At 40.9% G+C, this 24,047-nt stretch overlaps 2 protein-coding genes across 7 annotated transcripts in view; both read right to left on the minus strand.

The window, feature by feature from the left end:
* Window positions 1-24,047, minus strand: part of rtel1 (regulator of telomere elongation helicase 1) — a 97,215-nt gene that overhangs the window by 51,332 nt on the left and 21,836 nt on the right. For 5 of the 6 annotated variants that reach the window (XM_033630055.2, XM_033630054.2, XM_033630053.2 and 2 more), the window contains 10 exons: window positions 22,448-22,532; window positions 21,019-21,084; window positions 10,233-10,389; window positions 10,032-10,064; window positions 9,830-9,905; window positions 6,438-6,535; window positions 6,133-6,188; window positions 2,984-3,055; window positions 2,811-2,892; window positions 2,338-2,470 (listed from right to left, as the gene is read on the minus strand). In XM_033630055.2, the coding sequence (XP_033485946.1) occupies window positions 2,338-2,470; window positions 2,811-2,892; window positions 2,984-3,055; window positions 6,133-6,188; window positions 6,438-6,535; window positions 9,830-9,905; window positions 10,032-10,064; window positions 10,233-10,389; window positions 21,019-21,084; window positions 22,448-22,532 (858 nt within the window). Of the gene's footprint in view, window positions 1-2,337; window positions 2,471-2,810; window positions 2,893-2,983; window positions 3,056-6,132; window positions 6,189-6,437; window positions 6,536-9,829; window positions 9,906-10,031; window positions 10,065-10,232; window positions 10,390-21,018; window positions 21,085-21,829; window positions 21,886-22,447; window positions 22,533-24,047 lie in introns of those variants that run through there. The other variant, XM_078170346.1, reaches the window with a different exon arrangement.
* Window positions 10,886-14,750, minus strand: LOC117258871 (uncharacterized). Its single transcript, XM_033630079.2, has 3 exons — window positions 13,948-14,750; window positions 12,720-13,075; window positions 10,886-12,540 (listed from the first exon to the last, which is right to left on the minus strand). Exons 1-3 carry the CDS (start codon window positions 14,018-14,020, stop codon window positions 12,298-12,300), a joined length of 672 nt encoding a protein of 223 aa, XP_033485970.2. The 5' UTR covers window positions 14,021-14,750; the 3' UTR covers window positions 10,886-12,297.

The raw sequence follows: 24,047 nt of genomic DNA on the forward strand, positions 1-24,047 counted from the left end.
CATGGAGGAGCAGGTCAGGGAAGCGACCAAGCTGGGAATCACAGCCATGCAACTGGGAGTCCACAGTGAGGAGGAAATCTGCAAACTGTTCGCAAACACTTGCTGGTCTGTTTACAGTGGCTTTGTGCTAGCCTATGTCACATGTTTAATTTACTCTGATTGGTTTTCCGTCTTTCCAATTGTGTGAAGGGGCACTTTGAGTGACAGCCATTGATACCGCCCCTCGGGAATAGAGGAAATGACCCATTCGCGTTTTGCGAATTGGGTCTGGCAACACCAGGCTAATGTGCAGACATAAGCTGTTGAAAGCCTCCAGAGATGACAAAGAGAGCTTGATGTACGGTCTACACAATGACCATACATCATGACTGTACATCATCCTTTATTCCCTAAATCTGTTTCAATTGCACTTACAGTCAGGTCCATAATTATTTGGACAATGATACAGTTGTCGTCATTTTGGCTCTGTACACCACCACAATGGGTTTTAAATGAAACAATGAATACCTACTTAAAGTGCAGACTCTCAGCTTTCATTTGAGGCTTTTTTCAAAAATGTAGTATGAACTGTGTAGGAATGACAACCATTTCTTCACACAGTCCCCCGACTTTAAGGGCTCATAAGTATTTGGACAAACTAACATAATCATCAATTAAACAGTCAGTTTTAATACTTGGTTGCAAATCCTTTACAGTCAATGACTGCCTGAAGTGTTGGATACATAGGCATCATCAGATGCTGGGTTTCTTCCCTGGTGATGCTCTGCCAGCCCTTTACTGTAGCCGTCTGCACTTTCTGCTTGTGTTTTGGATGTTTTGCCCTCAGTTTTGGCTTCAGCAAGAGAAACGCATGCTCAATTGGATTCAGGTCAGATGATATGACTTGGCCATTGCAGAACATTCCACTTCTTTGCCTTAAAAATGTCTTTGGTTGCTTTTGCAGTATGCTTCAGGTCAATGTCCAACTGCACTGTGAAGCATCGTCCAATGAGTTTTGAAGCATTTGGTTGAATCTGAGCAGATAATGGTGCCCCAAACACTTCAGCTTTCATCCTGCTGCTCTTGTAAGCAAGACAAGACTTCACTAGAATAAATACAGAGGGTTTATCACAAGATGCAAACCATTGGTTAGCCTTAAAAATGGAAGGCCAGATTAGAGTTTGTCAAAAACCATCTAAAAAGCCTGTACAGTTGTGGAACAGCATACTATGGACAGATAAAACAAAGATCAACTACCAGAATGATGGGAAGACAAGAGAAGGAAGAAGGGAAGGAACTGCTCATGATCCAACGCACACCACCTCATCAGTGAAGCATGGTGGAGGTACTGTTATGTCATGGCCATGTATGGCTGCCAGTGGAACTGGTTCTCCTTTATTTATTGATGATGTGACTGCTGACAAGAGCAGCAGGATGAAAGCTGAAGTGTTTGGGGCTACATTATCTGTTCAGATTCAACCAAATGCTTCAAAACTCATTGGACGATGCTTCACAGTGCAGTTGGACATTGACCTGAAGCATACTGCAAAAGCAACCAAAGACATTTTTAAGGCAAAGAAGTGGAATGTTCTGCAATGGCCAAGTCATATCATCTGACCTGAATCCAATTGAGCATGCGTTTCTCTTGCTGAAGCCAAAATTGAGGGCAAAACACCCAAAACACAAGCTGGAAGTGCAGACGGCTGCAGTAAAGGGCTGGCAGAGCATCACCAGGGAAGAAACCCAGCATCTGATGATGCCTATGTGTCCAACACTTCAGGCAGTCATTGACTGTAAAGGATTTGCAACCAAGTATTAAAACTGACTGTTTAATTGATGATTATGTTAGTTTGTCCAAATACTTATGAGCCCTTAAAGTTGGGGGACTGTATGAAGAAATGGTTGTCATTCCTACACGGTTCATACTACATTTTTGAAAAAAGCCTTAAATGAAAGCTGAGAGTCTGCACTTTAAGCAGGTATTCATTGTTTCATTTAAAACCCATTGTGGTGGTGTACAGAGCCAAAATGACGACAACTGTATCATTGTCCAAATAATTATGGACCTGACTGTAGTTGCATATCACCTCTATTGATACATCAACTTTCCCACACCCATGATTGAAAGCTATTTTGTGAAATTTCAATATATTTTTTTTTCTAATTTTCTTATTTTTTTTGTGTGTGAAAATGGAAAACATACACAAAAAAATGGAAGATGAAAATGCATCTATTAAGGCGTAGCAGCTGTTTACACTGGTGAATGTTTGGGGCAAATCTACTACTCAGATGACTTCCGTCAGTGGTTAAGAAATGTGATTGTGCACCTCTGTAGGTAAAAAGCAACTGGTAACTCACATCCTCATCTCAGAGGTGAATGAGGTCAGGGGAGAGAGGGTACCACTGGTCAGAATGATGCAGCTAACACCTTGATTCACCAGATCCTGCATGCTGAAGCCAGGAGAGAAGCACCAGTAACTCAGAATGTTGCCTACAAACAAACATAACGTTTATTAAACCAGAGTATGAGCAGATCAGTGAGAGGAACTACTGACAAAACTAAAACTCTCAACAGTAAACACAAAAAATCATGATACAGTCATTCAATGAATCTGATAAAGGGTATTTCTGTTTTTGTTTAGTCTTGGGATAGATTTTTCAGTCATTTGAATAAGCTGATCTGAAGTTTTGCAGTACCTAACTAGAAGAAAAATCATGTTTAACCAGTATCTTACTTTTTAACTCAGTGTCTGAGGAATGGGCTCAATGATTCCACAGCTGGAACTGTGTGAACACTGTAATCCAGCAAGTCCCAGGCTGGGTATTATTACCTTGTTTCTTTGATGAAGATGAAGCCCACACAACAGTGCTCTGGGTTTTCTTCTGATAGCTGGTATCTCTGTGGATATGAACCTGCGCCACACAGATATGACAGCTGACATCACTTTGTACATAACTAATTTCACTCCCATACAGCTATTTGTGGCATTTAATGCACATGCACCTTAAAATAAGCCGTGTTGGACTGCATCTGCTGCGACCTGTCCTTCTCTGATGGCTCACCACAGAACACCAGCTACAAGACCAGGAAAGAAAAAGAATTATTGATGCTGCAGTAAACTGAAAAGAGAGACATGAGAAGATAAATATCAACCTAACAAATTAATGTCTTCATACTTATGTACCTTTTTTCTGGCTATGCTTTTCGCAAGGTGTCATGCAGAATACAGGTTTTTGTTTCTGTGTAGACATGATGATGCCAAACTGGACAATGTCACTGTGTCAGGGACAGTAAAGGAAGCTGCACACCATCACTGAGAGACTTTGGGTGTTTCTCAAAGTCAAGGATCCTTCCTTGGGAATACAGGTCCTCCCAAAAAAGGAACCTGCAGAGGCAAGGCAAGATTCCTTCCTAGTATTCAGTGAACACACACTGGAACAGGCTAACAAGTGTCCCCAGGTGTACGTCATCAACCCTCAGCAGACTGGGGGGGGGTTTCAGGGTTCTGTGATCATTTTGACACACTCTAATGTTGTTGTACAACGTGACTTTCAGGGAGAATATATTTCTGGACTACTGAAGAGTAAGTGGAGTAATGAAGTAAAAACAGCAGCTGAAATAAAATTATAAATTATCATTGGCAGTATGAACACAGACTCACACACAGAATCATTCTGTCATTTCAAAGTGATCCATATTTTCTGTGTGTGTCACCACACACTGCTACAATAATATGAACAGATCTGATGTGATGAGCTGCGCTGCTCTCAAACAACGGGCCGCGCCAATACATTATACTGCTGGGTAATCCTCTGAAATATGATAACCTCAAAACAAATGAGGGATGCTTTCACCTGCAGGGTATTCTAATGTATTTACTGTGGCCGTTCTCACCGCGATTCCCCTGAAAAATACACCAAATCAAACCAAAAGAATGAAAGCAATTATTATGCCGTTATCATGTGTCTTTATCGTTATTATGTTTTATCTAAATCACGTTATTTTAAAAATCACATTTGGCAGTGGACATGCTGGAAAGTGTAAATTATGAAGTGTCTGTCAATATTTTTTTCACGTTTGTATGATAAGAAACTCCTGGAGACATTAAGCCAAACAAATGACATATTTATCTAAATCCTGCCGAGCTCCGCTGGCGCAGGTTTCATTGAAGAGGCCACACCTTCACTTGTAGCAAATTGTGTGCAAAGCATTGTGGGGAATTAATACTCGCTGAGGATCCACACATGCATCCTTGGAATTTCTCTGAAAAAAAGGACTCTGTCCTCCGTGAAATCCAAAAGGATCCTTGACATTGGAACAGTCCTTCGGCGGGGGTCGATGACGTTGTATCCTAGTGGTTTAAGGATCCTTCCATGACTTTGAGAAACACCCCCTGAAAGACTGACTGGTTCATTCTGTTACTAGAAAACCAGCTAACACTGTGTCTGTGCTGTCTTCTTGATGATGAAGAAGAAAAAGAAGAGGAGGAAGAAGAAGATAGATTTTTTTTTTTTGTCTTTGCTCTCTTTGGGCCCCATCCTACACCTGGCACAAAGCTGTGCACAGCGCAGCGCAACTGTCACTGCTAATTTCAGTCAGACAGAATTGTGGGCCTTTCCCAAACCGAACCCTACCCACTTCCTTCCTTCACGGCTGAATGAAGCTCCCTTCATTAAGGTGTAAGGTATAAATACAGCTTTGGGACAAACTTCACTCTCTGTGGCGGATAAAAGAACTGTCAGAATTTTTCATTACCATGGAGAAAAATAAAGCTTACTCCCATGTATGTTCTTGATATGTATTTGGATCACTTATATTTGATCTGTAGGTTTGTGCTGCTATTTACCTGAATTTTTGCATGTCATTAAAATAAATTTAAAAAAAAAATCTATCAAAGGCTAATACAAAAATAAGTAGGCTGAGTAAATAAATAAACAATTAAAGAAATAAATGACATACATAAATGGAAATAAATCTTATTCTCAAGTTTCTTTGGTGGAATTTCTTTTCTTTTCTTTTGTAAACATCTTGTTTTTCACTCTGATATGTTTATAAGCTGCTTGGTTTTTAGAAAGGTTCCTGTAACACTTTACAATAAAAAACCCCACAACTATCATTTCCTAGAGGCCAGAGAAGGATTTATTTGATCCTAAATACAATCTATCATTTAAGATGTTAACATCTGTATGAAAATATTTCACATCTCAGTTGAGCCGCTAAAGGAGTCTAAGGGTAGCCGCATGGAACTTCAGTTATACATCGGCAGTGCACACTCCGGTTGTTCCACACTCAGGAACGTGCGGATCGGTTGTGGGTGGTTGAAAAAATACCATTAATGACATTCTGTAAAACGCGAATGTAGCAGAGAGCAGAGCAGAGCCGAGCTGCTTTCCAACTTCAAATTAAGAGAGATGCTATGCTCATTTATGCACAAGGAGCAGTATAAATTTACTGATTATTTCAAAAGCTAAAAGTTCTTCTTCTACATACTCTTAGCAAAAAACCATTTGCTTCTTCAATTAGCCAAATCCACCATGTAAAAAGCGGTTCGATTAAAGGGAATGAGCAATGACATTCATATTGATTTGATTCGTGTTGCGCCTGAAACACACCTATGATTAATTAAATACAACCCCTTTGCTCCAACTCACAAAAGTGGAGTTGGAAACACCCTAAATGCACTTGCTCCATACACTATAGATCATTTAAAGAGGGCCCACTGAAGACACAGTGGTGTTGAATATTAGTCTATTTGCACTATAAAGGTTGTAAATTGATCCATGTGCTGCAGTCCTTTCTGTTCCCTTGTAAATTCTCCGTCCCTAAAGGCACCTGATTTAGCCTCATGCTGTTGGCAGATGTGCGGGGAACCTTGTTTCACTGCGCCTGACTCATAAAAAAACACTTCCCCCTAAATCCATAACTGTTACATTTCTCTTTGGGTACACATTAAATTGTCAGATAACACATGTTCATCAGTGAGCTTCAGAGTTTTTGGTTGGTGTTTTTTTGAATCTTGAACAGAGTTTGTTAAGCTAGGCTACCCACACCCTCACTTTGTGCTTGACATGTGCCTGGTATACATGTGAACATCCAACTCTGAGGAATAAAGAGTGTAAAAACTATTCCTTTAGCTTGACCATGTAGCATACCTGTGTAAGATTAGCCAGCTTCTGCAGTCCACTTGTGTTCAGGAATATTCCTTGCTCTGATGACAAACAATGTCACAAAACTCATTTATTGCTTATACAAATTACCACACATATCATTTAGCATTGTAACAGTATGATGTAGCCTGCAGACAGTGTTGTCTACTACACTTCTACTTATATGTAGGTGTAAAGGGAAATGAGACTATCTGCAAAATATACATCAGATGGTGGACAGCAGAAAATGTCACGTAAATCAAATGACATGTTATATAAACAAAAAGACCATGACATTAAAGCATACTGACGTCCTGCTAAGTATCCAGTGATCTGCTCCAGAGCTTCACAGACTGCCGTCTTGCTGTTGTAAGTCAGGTGGGCTCTCTCTAACAGCTCATAGATAAAACTGAGACAGACACAAAACACTTCATTTCAAAATCCATATTCAACCAACTTTCTTTGGGAAGTGAGATAACAGAAGCCATAAACATATTACTTAATCTAGCTATAACATTTCTTATTTTTCTAGTGGGGAAACGTGAAATAGTCTTTCTTACTGAATTTTATGCTCTATTTTACATCCTAATCTTTCATGACTTTCTGTTTATGGTTCAGTACAAAGAATGTATAAGAGGCAGGTGGCACCGTGAGGGCAGAGAATCTAACCAGCAAATGTTAACACTGTTACAGAAGAAGTGTATGAGCCTGTTCACACCTAATATTATCATACATCTTTGGTGATGCAAATACAAGTTGCCAGACCTAAGTCTGCCTGTTCACACCTGGCATTAGAATGCATCTCCGGTAACCTCTTGTGATAGGGACCTCACTTACCCGCTCTATATGCAAACAAACACGCAAGACTACTGCTGCAGGAGTGTGAGCGCCAAATCAGGGACAGTTGGTGAGTGTCTGTCTATACACACACAGTGACAAGGCTAACTGTTAGCATGATACAGTCTAACATGTCATGTCTAACCCGTGTAATGGCAGCAACAGAAAGTTTACTTAAGTCATATAAGCTAGGATATCAGCTGAATAGGCAACCCTTCAATGTGGTCCAGAACACATGAGCATACACACTGCTGAAAGAATGTGGCCACATGTGTCCTAGACAACCTCAGAATGTGGTCTGAGCAATCAGATCTCAAGATGCATTGGGTGCATTCACACCTGTACTATAGCCTCTTACAGACTGTGAGATTTTAGTAATCTTATAAGTTTAGTGCAAGCTACACTGTGCATTATAAACTTGGGTAAGACATCAAGTTTGATGTATGAAGACAGTGCCTACTGGATCGAAGGCTGCAACGCACAATGCAATAGCTTGCCATACTGAGCGTGCAAGGATGCTGCACAGGTTATTACTTCTCCAACTGTGAGGCACAACATAGAGGATCACATTATTAAATAACCTAAAGTTGTGTAGGCATGGTACACTGCAGTGTGTCTGTGTTTGCTAGCTGCTAGGATTCTCACTTGGCAGCCGCAACTCTGCTGCTATTTCCTTCAATGCTTCCTCCTTCTTTACACGATCATGGTAAGAGCTAAAGGGCACATCATGCAGGCGAGGCCTCTGCTGCCACAGCTCCACAAGGTTTTCCTTGCTGCTGGATTCCCACACATCTCTTTTGAGCTGCTATCCGTCAGTTTGCTTGGGTTTAGTGCCATTGTGTCATGCTGCATTTCTTTCGGTTGGTTAGAAGTAGGGCTGCACGGTATATGCGGTAGACGGTAGAAATGATATAAATTTGGCCCACGGTAGAGATTTGCGCTCTACCGTCCTATCGTCGATGACGTCATCGCACCTACCTCAGTGTGAAAATGGCTGCGAGCACAGAGACAGCGGAGCAAGAGGAGCTGGTTCACCTCCGTGATTTAGCATAGCACGTGCAACATGTGTTGCTGGAGAACTTGTGAGTGAGTGAGTTAATGTTTTATGAACAGCCCCGGACTTCTCAGACTCTTTTAGTGACTTACCGCTCAGAGGGAACTCATTCAGTGTCTCCTCGGGCAGCAGCACAGCGTCTCTCCCTCTCCTCTCTCGCCGTGTGCACACGGGAGTTGGTTTTCGGCAAGAGAGTTTGTCATAAACCTTTGGTAATGTAAACCTATGTGACGCTAGGGGCTCCACAAAAAACTCCATATGTGAATGTTTGATAGTTGTGGTATCATAGCAGCCTGTCACAGGTTACAGCCTGATGATTAGAGGAGAAATGGCAGAGCATAAATGTCCAGGTGGAAAAAACACAACTCAGTCATTTAGGATTTTGCTAAAAGAAGGAAATTACCTTTTGATATAGATCCCAGGGGACATTTTGCACCATAGAGTACTGGGTTTTAATTTTGAGTTTTGAGATCTGCATTCTGCACAATAAATGCTCTAAAAAATACATTATATCTTTGCTTTTGTTGTTGTTTTTTTTATCAATTTAGCTTTGCTAAGGGACTACAAAACCCATTCAGAAACACTTCTATTATAACTTTTACACTTAAATTTATACCGCGATATATACCGTTACCGTGAAGGGATTCGATTTTTACCGTGATATGAATTTTAGGTCATACCGCCCAGCCCTAGTTAGAAGATGTAGGTGGTAACAGTAGTCACAGCGTGAGATGGTCATCCCAAATGTCTGACATTTTCTGCATTTTATCCCAGGCTGACTTTTATCGCAAGACCATGACAACGGCCATCCTAAAACCTCTCACTATGCAACGTAGGACCACTGTTTTGAAACCACGACCAAAGCTAATGCCATGTTTCTTTCATGTTGGTCATCTTTTGTCTGGAACAGCCCAGAATCGCACAATGTATACTGAGCTTTAAAGCTGGACACTGACACGTAAATAGCTCTGCGTTGAATCGACGCTTAGGTTATGACATAGGCTCCACGTCGATTTGGAGCCTACGTCGTAACCTACGCCGTAGCCTAACGTGCACCTCCCTAGAAATGTAACTACACGTCGCAGTGATGCAGACCTCGTCTGTTGCTGTATATAGACACCATTTCCCTCAGGGGAAACAGAGCTTGTATTAACTTTTAGTTCACAGATAAGAAACAATAAATTGTGAAGACAGTAAGGCCTCCGCTAAAATAACATTTAAGTCTTGTGTGTGATTTATCCTTCAGGGATTTATATTTCAGGATTCATCCAGGTTTCATATGAGAAGAGGAAAAGATCGCTAGTTGCTAGGCTAATTTATACAATGTAAAATACCATAGGCCTGTGCTAATAACATTAGCATGTTATATGTGTGGGGAAAATGTGTCCGGATTAACACAAGTGTTTGTCTGTGAATGCTGTGAGTTGTAGTGAAGCCAATTGGTATACTTGTTTTTCAAATTGTCTCTATTAAACCATATTTAATGTGTGTTTTGGGTGTGTTTTGAATCAACTAAACTTTACAGCACTTCACAGAAACCTCTGCCGCCAACTAGTGTTGTGGAGGTGTAACTGCAGAGTGACACAGACACACCACCGCACAAGTTAAAATGCTCACAACGGCATAGACGTAGGGTCTCCGCACAACCATAAATCCCCTTTTATAATCCCATCACCCAAGATGAATCTTAATTACAGGTGTAAACAGGGCTTAGACAGAAGGACAGATCCACTGACACGGCTGTACTTGAAGCTGTTGGTAGGGCAAAAACATTGCAATCTGCTTACTATCTACTAGAACATTTTCACGTACATTCCAGGTTTAGTGATGCCCTTTTCACTTGGAACATCATAGGAATCGATGGCAGCTTCCAGATCCAGCAGTATCTCTGTCAAACAGACAAAAGCAATTTGTAAAAATCCCACAGAGCACTGACTAACAGCCAAATATAGCTAATGAGATAAGTGCTCCAATAAGGTATATTTATCTTCTGTATAGCTTAAAGAATACTTACGTTTGATTTTAGCAATTGTGGCCACATTTAAACCTGAAACAAAAAAAACGTATTACCCGCTGTCATTTAAGTACATGTACTGCAAGGGCAGATTTGCTGATAACATTCAAAGACATTCCAAATTTCCTTGTTCATCAAATGCCAGAAATCCTTCCCCCTGTTTATGCACCCTCAGCTGTTGAGACAAATAAGCATTCTGACCTGAGTTGAGGGATTCTACATTCAAGTCTTCATTGATAGAGTCTCCATGAATGGCTCCTTTAGTCTGCTCCACCAGCAACCTGTCCACAGCATTAATGGCTGAGGCTAGGTCGTAGGGAGTTAGGTCAAATGATGTTGATTCTTCACATGTCTTCTCCTGCAGACAACAGAAACATCATCTGGTGGGATATTCTGCCCTCTACAAGAACATTGCCACTACAGGCAGGACCACAGTCATGTCCATCTTCATGATCCTGAATCTCTAGTCCCATATGAGCACACATATGCGCACAATATGATTTGATTTTTATGGTTTGTCAAACCATAAATAGTAAATACAAAGCACCTCATGAATGTTGATAAGCCTGCTGATCAATGATTTTTTACTGTGAATCATAGCAATGGCCGAGTGTCATCGCAGTATTTTTATGTTTACAGCATCAAGCTGATTTCTTCACACCTTACTGAAGTGATCAATCCAATCAGTGGTATCCACCACCATGGGATATCATTTAAAAATGGAAGTACGGTAGGAGAACACTATTTATTTTTTTATTTTAGTGCTGCACGATTTGATAAAAAGGTGTGATTTTAGTGGACAATATTGTAATTTGTGATTGCTTAATTATCAAGGAAAATGCAGAGAATAATGATAGTTTTGGAGTGTTTATTTCCCAACCAGAACATACAAATATTTAGCAGCATAAAATTACAAAACGGCGGCACGGTGGTATGGTGGTTAGCACTGTCGCCTCACAGCAAGAGGTGTTCCCAGGTGTGGGAGCCCTTCTGTGCGGAGTTTGCATGTTCTCCCCGTGTCAGCGTGGGTTCTCTCCGGGCACTCCGGCTTCCTCCCACAGTCCAAAGACATGCAGATTGGGGACAAGGTAATTGATAACTCTAAATTGTCCATAGGTGTGAATGTGAGTGTGAATGGTTGTCTGTCTCTATGTGTCAGCCCTGCAATAGTCTGGCGACCTGTCCAGGGTGTACCCTGCCTCTCGTCCGATGTCAGCTGGGATAGGATCCAGCCCCCCCGCGACCCTCAAGAGGATGAAGTGATTAGAAGATGAATGAATGAATAAATGAAATTACAAAAACGCAATTTTTTTACAGTACTGTTCTCCAAATAATATTTTCTAATAAATAAAAGTTCTTTCTTTTTTTGAAAATAAAGGTATTTCGGCTAAGTGGAAATATTGACATTATTGTAAACTTAAAGGCCTTTCTGCAGGCATTTTGTAAACTGTAACTGTTTAAGTAGTACTTAATACAAAAACGAAAAAGATTGTACAGCACTGTAAAAAAGAATAAAGACATTTCTACAATGTACAGAGGCAGTTAACAGCTTTTCTGTAGGCATTTTGGTAAATCTTTCAAGTATTATTATCTAATAAAAAAAAGTGCAGTAAACAAATAAAGGCATTTCTTTAAAGTGCAAACAGAGACAGTGCCCGTCTCTCAATACAACAAAGGCAGTCCTTTAAAGTGCAACTGGCTGTGGCACTTTGTTACAACTTGAAGGCCTTTCTGGAGACATTTCTCTAAACATTAAGTACAACTACAACAACAAGTAAGAGAATACAAAATATTCATTAAATAAGACATTCTGAATGCTCAAAAAAGGACATTTGAGAGGGGTTTAACATAAAAATCAGTGGTTAACTACTAAAACGGGGTATACTTTTTTGTAGCCTACTACAACTTCCTCTAAAGATTACACTGGATATAAAATAAAATGGATGCTTTGGGTAGTTCAGTCAATCACACCCAAACCAATAAAAATGTTACCACTGTACTTTCTTATTATCAAATAGTACTTCCATATCCTCTTTCTAAAAGGTTCCAGCTACCACCACTTCTGAGGTTCTTTGATCAAAAAACCAACATGTCCACCTTGTCTGGTTTCAGACAGGATCGATGGGCTGATACAACATTACCGCTCATGCTAAAAGCTCTTTCTGACGCAGAGCTTGTTGCTTGTATGCATAGATATTTCTGAGCTAGTCTGGACAACAGAGGGAAATTTATTTTGTGGCACTTCCACCATTTCAACGGATCTTCCTCATGGCCAACAGGGCATGTAAGTGTATGTATTGAGTTCAGTAGCCACTTCTTCACTACACTGTGCCATGGGATCAAAGGTGGTTGATGCTGATGCTGTTGTTGGCGTGTGCATGCTGTTCTGGAAGAAACTGGCTAAAGTTTTCTTCTTGGCTTTAGCTGTAGGTGGACTGTCCACATCCAAGCTATCCTCCTCCATTGCTATGGTGTGCTGCACTTCAGGCTGCTGCTGAACTGCCATCACCTGTAATATTTACAAAAAGAATAACTGAATTTATATAACACCATTTAAAATACATCAAAATCTCTAGGAGCTTTGCAGAAAAGAGTTTAACAGTCACACTACATGATAGAACTGGTCAATATACTCAAAAAAAGAAAAAAAAAATTATGCCAGCATAAGAGAAAATAATAACTGATCACCTCAGAGATCACTCGTTCCTTTATGGTCCTCGTCTCTTCTGTACACATGTATTTTGTTCGGAACCTGGGGTCAAGGAATGTTGTGATGTTCAGCAGGTCCTGTGTGGCTTGATATTTTTCATTGAGGTAGCTGAGGATTTTTGCTTTCAGTGATTTGGTCAGGTCACTGTCCTCTGCCTCTTCAGCCAGTACTGAGGTGTTCAGAAGATGGAGAACAGGTTTCAGGTATGATATGCTTACGTACTGTTCAGCTGACAAAGCATTGGTGAAGTCTTGGAGTGGGCTGAGAGCCTTGTTTAAAGATTCCAGGTCGTCCAGGTCTTGCCATGAGGGCAGTAGCTGTCGCGTTTTGCGGTCTGTAGAGAGAACCTTGGTCAAAGCACGTTGTTGTTCCAGGACTCTTGCTATCATTAGGCCCGTTTCCACTGAAGAAGTTCCTGGTACTATTTGGGGGGCAGGAACTACTACAGGAACGTCCTCTCGTTGGGCCCTCTCAACCGCCGTGTCTCCACTAAGCGGAGTACGAGGAAGGTTCCTGTAAAGTTACGGGCTGCCTCTGGATGTGACGTAATCGTTGCGCAACCATTTTGACCGGGGCGACATAGGGACGCCGTTAGCTGATAGCGGCGTCTGTAATAACTCACTAAATGACCTGTGAAAAAAATATTTTTTCCAGCGGATGTCTTAGTTACAACATGATTGAGCTAACTGGGGTAGTTTCATGTCATATCCGACAACGGGAGGCTTTTAACAGATGACGTCCTGATGTTAGCTTTGCTGCTGCTGTTAGCTGATGCTTTCTAGACTTCGTGATTTCCCAAAACTCAATAAATACCACACATAAACACAAAACTGCTTTGCTAGCTCAATCATGTTATAACTAAGTTATCCGCTGGAAAGAATATTTTTTTCACGGACCGTTTAGTGAGTTTTTTTTTTTACATGGCGGCGAAAGCTATATGAACGAGCTAATCCTCGTCTGCTGAGTTTTAAAAATGCCGGCTATTTTGTTATTTTGCTTTCTGTTGACGTCACATCCCTCCTTGAGTATATCCAATCAGCACCAAGTAACCCCCAAACCCCAGCCAGGATTCTTTCTGGGCCGTTCTGAGTACCTACTCCGAGGCAGGGACTTGTTTAGTCCCCGTAAAAGTTCCGGAACTCTGTCCTTCAGGGGTGGCTCCTGCGGTGGAGACACGCATCAACGGCCCCGGCCCCGTAAAATTACCCCGAAGTTCCTGTGGTGGAAACGGGCCTATTTTCTGTGTGGATCCCCATCGTGTCTGGCAGTCTGTCATCATGGCATGTTGTGGAAGGCTGAGCTCCCTCTGTGCCTCCCTCAAGGCTTCTCTTTTCTTCCAGCTGTGAGAGAAGCGGCCCACAAGCTTCCTGCATATCCCAATAGCCCTGTTGCCGTGAGCTTCACCTTTCACAGCATTTTCTGTGAAAGAGAGGAGTGAAAAAGACACCCATGAAGTTTTCTTATCCTCTACATATTTCAAAAAACATGTTGTATTATCTGAAACAACTTAGAGGCTTATACAGTCATAAAGGTTGTTGTATTTAAATCAGTGTGTTAGTTTGTGTGTACAGTATAAAACAGCCTCTGTCAGATATGTTTGTGATTTTTGTAAAAGTTTGTCTTAAATAATTTGACTTTCAGAAAGTAGAGAGCACAGGGATCATTTTTTAAATGTTTGCTTTTCTATACCTGAAATATTTTAGTTTTATTTCATTTCGCTTTATGTTTTAATTTTTTTTGTCCAGTCTAACAGTTTGAATTTGGGAGCAATCTTAACCCAACAGAATTTTGGTTCATTTTGTATAAAAAAAAAAAATTAATAATTTTTTTTTTTTAGGAACACATTAACACAAATAGCAAACACATTTAAAGAAAGAGAATTACTGGTGGCCAAAGAGCTGTTTGAGACTATGGAGGCTTGATAATGCAGTTTCAATTTGGTCAAATAATACTAGTTATAACAACATACAGATAAAAAATAGAAACAGCAAACATGGCAGATAAGCAAAGTAATGTAAAATAATTAACTCACCAATTGTAAGATGAAGCCTATGGCAGTGGACTCTTTGCCAGTTATTAAGCTGCACCGCCTTGATGATATTAGTAGCGTTGTCTGGTCCTGCTTGACCATAGGTCTGGTTGCGTAGAACTTCACTGTAGCCATTTCTACTTGAACTTTACTACGGCGTTGGTTGTAGAGCTTGGGGATAGCAACATTCAATTCAATTCAATTTTATTTATAAAGCCCAATATCACAAATCACAATTTGCCTCACAGGGCTTTACAGCATACAACATCCCTCTGTCCTTAGGACCCTCACAGCGGATAAGGAAAAACTCTGCAAAAAAAAAAAAACAAAACCCTTAAACGGGGGGAAAAAAACAGTAGAAACCTCAGGAAGAGCAACTGAGGAGGGATCCCTCTTCCAGGACGGACAGACGTGCAATAGATGTCGTACAACATGAGAGAAAAAGTTCCGCGAGGGTAGCTGATACCTTCTGCAGGGGTTAGAGCAAGAAAAAATGTTGTGCCTGAAATGTGGAGCACGAAAGATTTGTGTGCCTGAAATCTGAAATCTTTTCCGGAGCGGGGGGCTTGGTGTTGCAGTCACAAAATGAAGAAATAGAAATGTATGTGTTGCAAAGGAATGTGTTTATTATCAAAACGAACAAAAGATTACAGCTTTAGTAGTTACTTTACAGATTAAACTTTTATAGCATAATGAGTTTATAAATAAAGATTAAACTTTCAGTGGTTACCAGACTTTTTGACTTATAGCTCCTACAGAGCACTTCTGCCTGTGCTGGACAGAAACTTCGCCACGCCGGAAATCCAGCGCTGTGCTGGAGAACTTTAACTCCTGCTTCTGTCCAGTGTGCGGACCATTTTCCGAAACCCCTCCTTGTTAACTGTGTATATCGGCACCATGTCTTGTGTCAAATAGTTTGTAATAAGAGTCTGTGATTTCCCTCTGTCTCTTCAAGGTCTTTTCATATGGTGTGACACTTGCAAATATATTCTTAATTGTGCTTTGTTGTTTCATGAGGAGGCTTTCAGATGTAATGTCATCTTTGTCTTTAGCGTTTCCTGGCTTGGCTTTCTCTTGCATGCACTCTTCATACTTTTCTTTGTACTGTCTCAAATGTTGATACAGATTGTTAGTGTTGCCACAGGACGTGGTGACTTTGCCGTTGCAAGTTCTACATAGCACGTCTTTTTGTTCAGTGTCGCCATACCTGAAGCCAAAGTATCGCCATATAATTGACATGGTGCTTTTTTTTCACCACCAACTCTGATTCTTCTTGGTCGTGGACATTTTCTTCCTCGGCGTCCATCTTGGTCAGTGCTGCACGCTGGGTAGTCACGTGACCATATGTGCCGCACACACCAGGATAGCTTGTGGCCGTGATGTCAACAAACTCCACACACTGTTGGAGAGGCAATCATGTTCACAGGCACACACGTTAACATTTATTTACATTAAATCGCAAATCGCAGCTTTTTATGCGGTTGTGTAATCGCACAGCCTGACATCGCGATTGCGATTAGATTAATCGTGCAGCACTAATTTATTTCAGGGCTTCCATCATATTAATTTATTTGAGGCAGGCAACCATGATGTTTGATTTTCTATTTTTGGTACTGAACCTTTTATTGGGTGCAGCGATGGAATATACAGTATCTCACATAAGTGAGTACACCCATCCCATTTTTGGAAATATTTCATTATATCTTGTCATGGGACAACACTATAGAAATGACACTTCGATATAACTTAAAGTAGTCAGTGTACAGCTTGTATAGTAGTATAGATTTACCTTCCTCTGAAAATTACTCAAAATACAGCCATCAACATCTAAACAGCTGGCAACATAAGTGAGTACACCCCACAGTGAACATGTCCAAATTGTGCCTACAGTGTCAATATTTTGTGTGCCAACCATTATCATCTAGCACTGCCTTAACCCTTTTGGGCATGGAATTCACCAGAGCTCACAGGTTGCTTCAGGAATCCTCTCCCACTCCTCCATGATGACATCATGGAGCAGATGGATGTGAAGACACCTTGCGCTACCCCACCTTCAGCTTGAGGATGCCCCACAGGTGCACAGGTGAGTTTAGGGCTGGATACATACATACATATCAAAGTGTCATTTCTATAGTGTTGTCCCATGAAAAGATATAATGAAATATTTGCAAAAATGGGAGGGGTGTACTCACTTATGAGAGATACTGTAAATACCGTTTGGTACTCTAATGGACGGAGGGCACATTTGGAGCTGCAGAACGCCAGCTGCAGTGAAAGTAAAACTTAACCTTCAGTTTGCTGGGTCTAAAGTTTGCTTTCACTCACAAACAGCTGCTCCTTTCATTCATCAGTCTAATCAGATCGACTGATCAATTATCCATCCCACAACTCAAAACTCTACAAACCGCTGCTGCAGGAATTTTAAGTTACTGTGCCCTGGTCTTGCATCAGTTAAGTAGCACTTAGAGTTTACATCCAAGTCTGTGAAAACATAGATGCTTCATAAACATCTTTCCCCCCGCAGCACAGAATATCGATACAATCAGCACGGTTTCAAAGTGGAAAACCAAGATTAATGTCACTGATTCAGTGTCTGACCAAATGTCTCCCCTTCTGTTCCTGTGATATGATGTTGAATAATAGCGAGAGAAGTGTTTTATGCAGAAAATAATGATGTCACAGTGAAGCTGACCTTTTGGCTATAAAATGGCATCACTTATTATATTCTGACCACTGAAATATATTTAGGGCATTCTTGAGATTTTGCATTCATAAGAATGGGATGGATGTACAGTTAGGTCCATAATTATTTGGACAATGATACAGTTGTCATCATTTTGGCTCTGTACACCACCACAATGGGTTTTAAATGAAACAATGAATACCTGCTTAAAGTGCAGACTCTCAGCTTTCATTTAAGGCTTTTTTCAAAAATGTAGTATGAACCGTGTAGGAATGACAACCATTTCTTCACACAGTCCCCCAGCTTTAAGGGCTCATAAGTATTTGGACAAACTAACATAATCATCAATTAAACAGTCAGTTTTAATACTTGGTTGCAAATCCTTTACAGTCAATGACTGCCTGAAGTGTTGGACACATAGGTATCATCAGATGCTGGGTTTCTTCCCTGGTGATGCTCTGCCAGCCCTTTACTGCAGCCGTCTGCACTTCCTGCTTGTGTTTTGGGTGTTTTGCCCTCAGTTTTGGCTTCAGCAAGACAAATGCATGCTCAATTGGATTCAGCTCAGATGATATGACTTGACCATTGCAGAACATTCCACTTCTTTGCCTTAAAAATGTCTTTGGTTGCTTTTGCAATATGCTTCAGGTCATTGTCCAACTGCACTGTGAAGCATCGTCCAATGAGTTTTGAAGCATTTGGTTGAATCTGAGCAGATAATGTAGCCCCAAACACTTCAGCTTTCATCCTGCTGCTCTTGTCAGCAGTCACATCATCAATAAATATAAGAGAACCAGTTCCACTGGCAGCCGTACATGGCCATGACATAACAGTACCTCCACCATGCTTCACTGATGAGGTGGTGTGCTTTGGATCATGAGCAGTTCCTTCCCTTCTTCCTTCTCTTGTCTTCCCATCATTCTAGTAGTTGATCTTTGTTTTATCTGTCCATATAGTGCTGTTCCACAACTGTACAGGCTTTTTAGATGGTTTTTGACAAACTCTAATCTGGCCTTCCATTTTTAAGGCTAACCAATGGTTTGCATCTTGTGATAAACCCTCTGTATTTATTCTAGTGAAGTCTTGTCTTGCTTACAAGAGCAGCAGGATGAAAGCTGAAGTGTTTGGGGCTACATTATCTGTTCAGATTCAACTAAATGCTTCAAAACTCATTGGACGATGCTTCACAGTGCAGTTGGACAATGACCTGAAGCATATTGCAAAAGCAACCAAGGACGTTTTTAAGGCAAAGAAGTGGAATGTTCTGCAATGGTCAAGTCATATCATCTGACCTGAATCCAAGTGAGCATGCGTTTCTCTTGCTGAAGCCAAAACTGAGGGCAAAACACCCAAAACACAAGCAGGAAGTGCAGACGGCTACAGTAAAGGGCTGGCAGAGCATCGCTAGGGAAGAAACCCAGCATCTGATGATGCCTATGTGTCCAACACTTCAGGCAGTCATTGACTGTAAAGGATTTGCAACCAAGTATTAAAACTGACTGTTTAATTGATGATTATGTTAGTTTGTCCAAATACTTATGAGCCCTTAAAGTCGGGGGACTGTGTGAAGAAATGGTTGTCATTCCTACTCGGTTCATACTACATTTTTGAAAAAAGCCTTAAATGAAAGCTGAGAGTCTGCACTTTAAGCAGGTATTCATTGTTTCATTTAAAACCCATTGTGGTGGTGTACAGAGCCAAAATGATGACAACTGTATCACTGTCCAAATAATTATGGACCTGACTGTACATACATACGAATGTATGGACCACCATATGGACATATGGGCAGACAACCCAAAAACATAATGCCTCCGGCAACAGCTGTCACTGGCGGGGAGGCATAAAAACAGGGATTCCACCTGCGCTGTATTTACTGACCTGCTCCACCCATAGATTGCAATTATGTGGGAAACACTGTATTTATTTAAGTTTTGTTGTGGTGAAATTGGCCTGCATTATGATTAGGACTAATGAGGATATCAAGTTTATAAACTGTCTGAGAGGTGTCACTGGCTTTATTTCAAGACTTTGCTAATTTACACAGTCTTCATGTGTAGATGGTGAAGATGTGCCAGGTGAACTGACTGCTCAAGATAGAGTATGAGTGGCAGCACCATGGTGTCTCCGGTGACAACAAAGTCGTGTTGATTGCAACAATATTACACCGAAAAACTATATGAAAACTAAAATCATACTTGGCAATACATGCCCAGTATCAGAAGATAATATCAAAAACTACCGTTGCTGTGTTCTGCAATTCTTTAATGCTGTATGATGTGTGCAATTCAACAGCTGTGGTGCACTCCACAGTTGACCACCAGTGTCAGCAGCACACAGTCTCTCCCTCTGTGCTCTGGGGGTGGGAATGCGATAGTGAGACAGAGCTGATGAAATATATAACAGAATTTAATGTGAGATTTGAGTTTGTTTATAATTTTTTACAATCAAAGGTGATTATGGAAAAGTTATGGCTCACTAGCACATGTACAAATAACACTTCTAGTGTGAATGTTTCTGATGAATTGGATCTAAAAGTAACAATTGAAATTTAATTTTTTAAATTTAAGATAAAAAATATGCGTCGCCAATTTCTCCCGTCTTCAAAATGTTCATACACATGGGTCAGAGCTTCCCTACAGGTGCTCACATTCTCCCATCAAGTTTGTTTTGAAGAACACAACTTTTGTGTGGGAAGGCCCTGTTTTGTGCAAACACAATGGCTATAAATGAGACTCTATGCTTGTGGAGGTGAGAAAGTATGCAGGGCTTGAATTTGTCCTTCAGCTCTCCTTCCCCCCCCAATTCTTCTCACAACTTGTGTCACCTTCCGTGTGCACAGCTGTGCTGAGCGCAAGAATGTCTTTAGGACTGTCTGAAAGTTTGTGCTGTTTTTCTATTTGTAGGATTAATCACGCTGCAAGTACAAAGACATGTTAAGGATCCAGTGTGTAGGATTTAGGGCGCTATATTTGCAGACATGAAATATAATATTCATAACTATGTTTTCTTTAATGTAAAATCACCTGAAACTAATAATTATTGTGTTTTCATTATTACAGAATGAGCTGTATACATCTACATGTGGAGTGGGTCCTCTCTCCCACAGAGTCAGCCATGTTGTTTCTACAGTAGCCCAGAATGGACAATCAAACACAGACTCTAGATAAGGCCATTTATGTTTTCATGTTAGCCACCATAGTTCTCCTACATGCTTAGCACACAGGAACGTTTCAGTTGGCTGCAATCTGCAATCGCACTGGTAGATGCCTCTAAATCCTACACACTAGACCTTTAAAGCTGTCAAAACAACTATTTAATTTGATTCAGTTCAATAACACTATTTATCCTGAAGGAAAATTCTTGTGCCAGTTAATGCTTCAAATTACAGCAACACTACATAGAGTAACCACAATTTAACTTGCATCAACCAGTAACAACTAGAACAACCAGTGGGTTCCCTAGGTCAGGGTCACTCACTGGGCCTAGTTTTAGAAACAATAGAGTATTAAATATGTGAGTATTAAATATCAGCGTAAAAACTATGTCCATGACAGAGTCTTACCACATTGTGAGCTTCATCAAAGATGACCACAGCTCTGTTTAGCTCAATATTGTGCGCTCTGCGGCTCTGTGGAACAAAGGGAAAGAACAAAATACCAGAATTTATTTGGATATGTAATATGAGGGCAAATTCTCTCCCTCTCTCTCTCTTCATTTAAATCAAAAACAGAGCACTGCTTTCACTTCTATTTTGTGCTAAATTCCTGCTAATGTTCTAATCTTTGGATCGAAATAATCCTGAAATAAAGGTTCTTCTTCATCCGAATTCAGTGCATCCCCTAGAAGCAAAACATAAATACAATTGTTCCAAAACTTTTACCCAAAACTAAATCAACAGAGCACTACTTTCACTTTTCTTTCACTGGCTGCGGTCGGCTAGATGCCACCGCTACCCGCTTGAGTCCTGATGGCTTGGCTTTTGAACCTACTCCAGAGAAGGAGTAGATGCACAGCTCGGTGTGGCACTGCACGGCTAAACTGATAACAGAAACACAAATCAGCGCAACGTGGCTTGACTGGACGCGGCTAAAAGTTACAGAGGAAAAGGCCCACAGTATTGTACGTGTGTTACTGCAGTACCTTCATTCATCTCACAGACTGATTTAGTGTAGCAGTGGAACATACAGACCAATGTCGCACTGTAGACTAATGAACAGACAGATTAAACAGAGGAGTAGCTCTGTGTCTCTCTTAGTGTTGCATGTGAACTTGGGAGTGAGTGTTAAGGGCGGAGCTGTGCGGATATAAATGATGTTGTCTAAATCTATATCTTGCTTGAAAATATATCGATATATTGTAAAAAATCGATATACCATCCAGTCCTAATATTTCACAGGCTGCCGTTGCAGGGTGCAGGTGCAGCGGACAGATCCCCAGAGTGGGGGCTGGCTGTTAGGTTAGAAAGCGCTTGATCAGAAGTGCAGCAGAGTTTTCTATGAGCAGAGCACAGATTTTAAACATCAATGTCGCAGCTGCAAATGTTCATATAACTGTGGGAAGCCAAAATCATGATTGTGATTACAATTCGATAAACTGTGCAGCTCTATGACATAGGAGTTTTAAATCCACACCAACTCTGACCTGCATTCAGTGTCTCTGTCCACAGAAGCAGCCGTTCAGCAGCAGCTCCTGGACAGCATTCAGCCCATTTTACACACATACGTATTTACAGCTGGCCAAACTGCCTTCACCAGGCTCACTGACAGCAGACATTTACAGTCTTTCATGTCAGCACCAGCGGGAGAAATGGAAGCGATAAAGTGTTTGCATTTATTGATTTAATTTCCCAGCACACCGTAGTGAATGAGAGGGATCTGTCGCTTACAGACAGACTGGGAGCTGATCACTCAATGCAGATTCAGAGTCAGATTATTGCCCAGCCTCAAAGTAATAAAGCAGGAAATAAGCTTTATCTCTGTGAGTCAGCTCACCTTCGGATCCAGCAGATAGTTGTATGGCATGAAAATGACATCTGCTTGCTGCTTCAAGGAACGGGAGAGGTAGTAAGGACAGACCCTGCAGAAAAAGTTCAACTTTCAATTCAAGTGTACACACTGCATACAAAGACTACGATTCAGTTTACTATCCCTGGAGGGAAACTTTTCTTTGAAGAGGTATTTCACATAGAAGATAGAATAGAATAGATAGAAAGAACTTTATGCATACCTGAAGGCAAATTCAACTGTCCAGCAGCTCATAAAAAAACACAACAACCACACTTCCCCTTATCAACAATAATACAGTGGTATTAAAATAGACATAAAATAAAATAAGTTAAAATATTATCAGTCCAAAGTCGATGTGTGCAGGTGTTTGTGACTGGATTCAGGTGGTGGAAAGAGCTGGGAAAGCTGGAAAGATGGTCTTTTGATAAAAGTGGGCTGTCTATGTAGAATAAAGTAGAAGAAAGTACTTTTGAGGAGTTGCTACATGATCAAAGAAAATGGAGAAAAGGGACTGTGGCATTTGCTTTTGCTCAAGAGGTAGAAAACCTACAACTACCAGAAGGCACTGCAGCACACCAGACTAATAACGATGCGTTCGTTTTGTACACAGAGGTCGGAAGTCGGAAGTGGGAATGACGTCACCTCCGAGTTGACAACAGTTTTTGCATTCTAGTTGACAACGGTGGACAAGTCGGAAAAAAACATGGACGCCCACAAGAAAGCCTTTGTTGCCCTTGCACTTTCGGAGTATAGACAGTTTCAAAACCATCATGCACTCCAACTGATGAAAGCCACAGATGAGGCTGACCTAATGTAAAACAAATAAGATAAAATTGCTATAAACAGTACTTTAGCAGAGTGTTTACTCACTATGTATGTGACCAGCAGCCATCTTGAATTTGTAAGTTGGGGTTGATGCAGTTGCTCCAAGTTTCCGAGTTGGAAATCCGATCTCAGGGTGCATTTGAGTTTAAACTTCCAACTGGGAACTGGGAATTTCCGACCTCAAAGAGTACAAAACGAACGCACCATTTATGCTCCCACTGGTGGGTGATGTAATGTAGCTCATTTGTTTGACACAATGGCGGCTGGCTGGTATCAAATGATCTTATACTACAGTGTTACTGTAAGCTAAAACATGTTTCTGACAACATTTAAGTAGTGCTGCACAATTTGATAAAAATGTGCAATTGCGATTTGAGTGGATAATATCGTGATTTGTGATTGCGATTACAATGTAATAAAAAAAATGGCATCATTAGTCTTCTTGCTTGATTCAGTGTTCCCCCTACATTATATTAGGAGGGCACTGACCTGACATGACATAGTTATTGTTATGGACAGTGTAAATAACCATGAACAGACTGGGCACAGTCAAACACACTGCTCACACAGCAGTGCAGCACAGCACTGTACACACAGCGGAGCGAGCCTGTGTTGCGTTCAGGCATTGTCACGTAAATGACAAATTCCAGCAAGCCATAGCACAACACAGCAGCATGTCAAGTGGGCCGAAACCGAGCAAAATTGCTCATTTTCTAATTTGTTATTATATAGTTTGTTATGGAGTCTGTGATTTCCCCAT

The sequence above is a fragment of the Epinephelus lanceolatus genome, chromosome 8 (assembly GCF_041903045.1).
Source record: "Epinephelus lanceolatus isolate andai-2023 chromosome 8, ASM4190304v1, whole genome shotgun sequence".
In the NCBI taxonomy this organism is placed as follows: Eukaryota; Metazoa; Chordata; class Actinopteri; order Perciformes; family Serranidae; genus Epinephelus; species Epinephelus lanceolatus.

Bases quoted from the DNA above. Each gene is read 5' to 3' on its own strand.
- LOC117258871 (XM_033630079.2), bottom strand. From the start codon at position 14,020: ATGATGACAGACTGCCAGACACGATGGGGATCCACACAGAAAATAGGC. The intron at 13,076-13,947 runs GTAATTTTACGG...TTCTCTCTACAG, and splicing joins TCCACCACAGGAACTTCGGG to ACCGCAAAACGCGACAGCTA. The intron at 12,541-12,719 runs GTGATCAGTTAT...TAAATATTACAG, and splicing joins AGGAACGAGTGATCTCTGAG to GTGATGGCAGTTCAGCAGCA.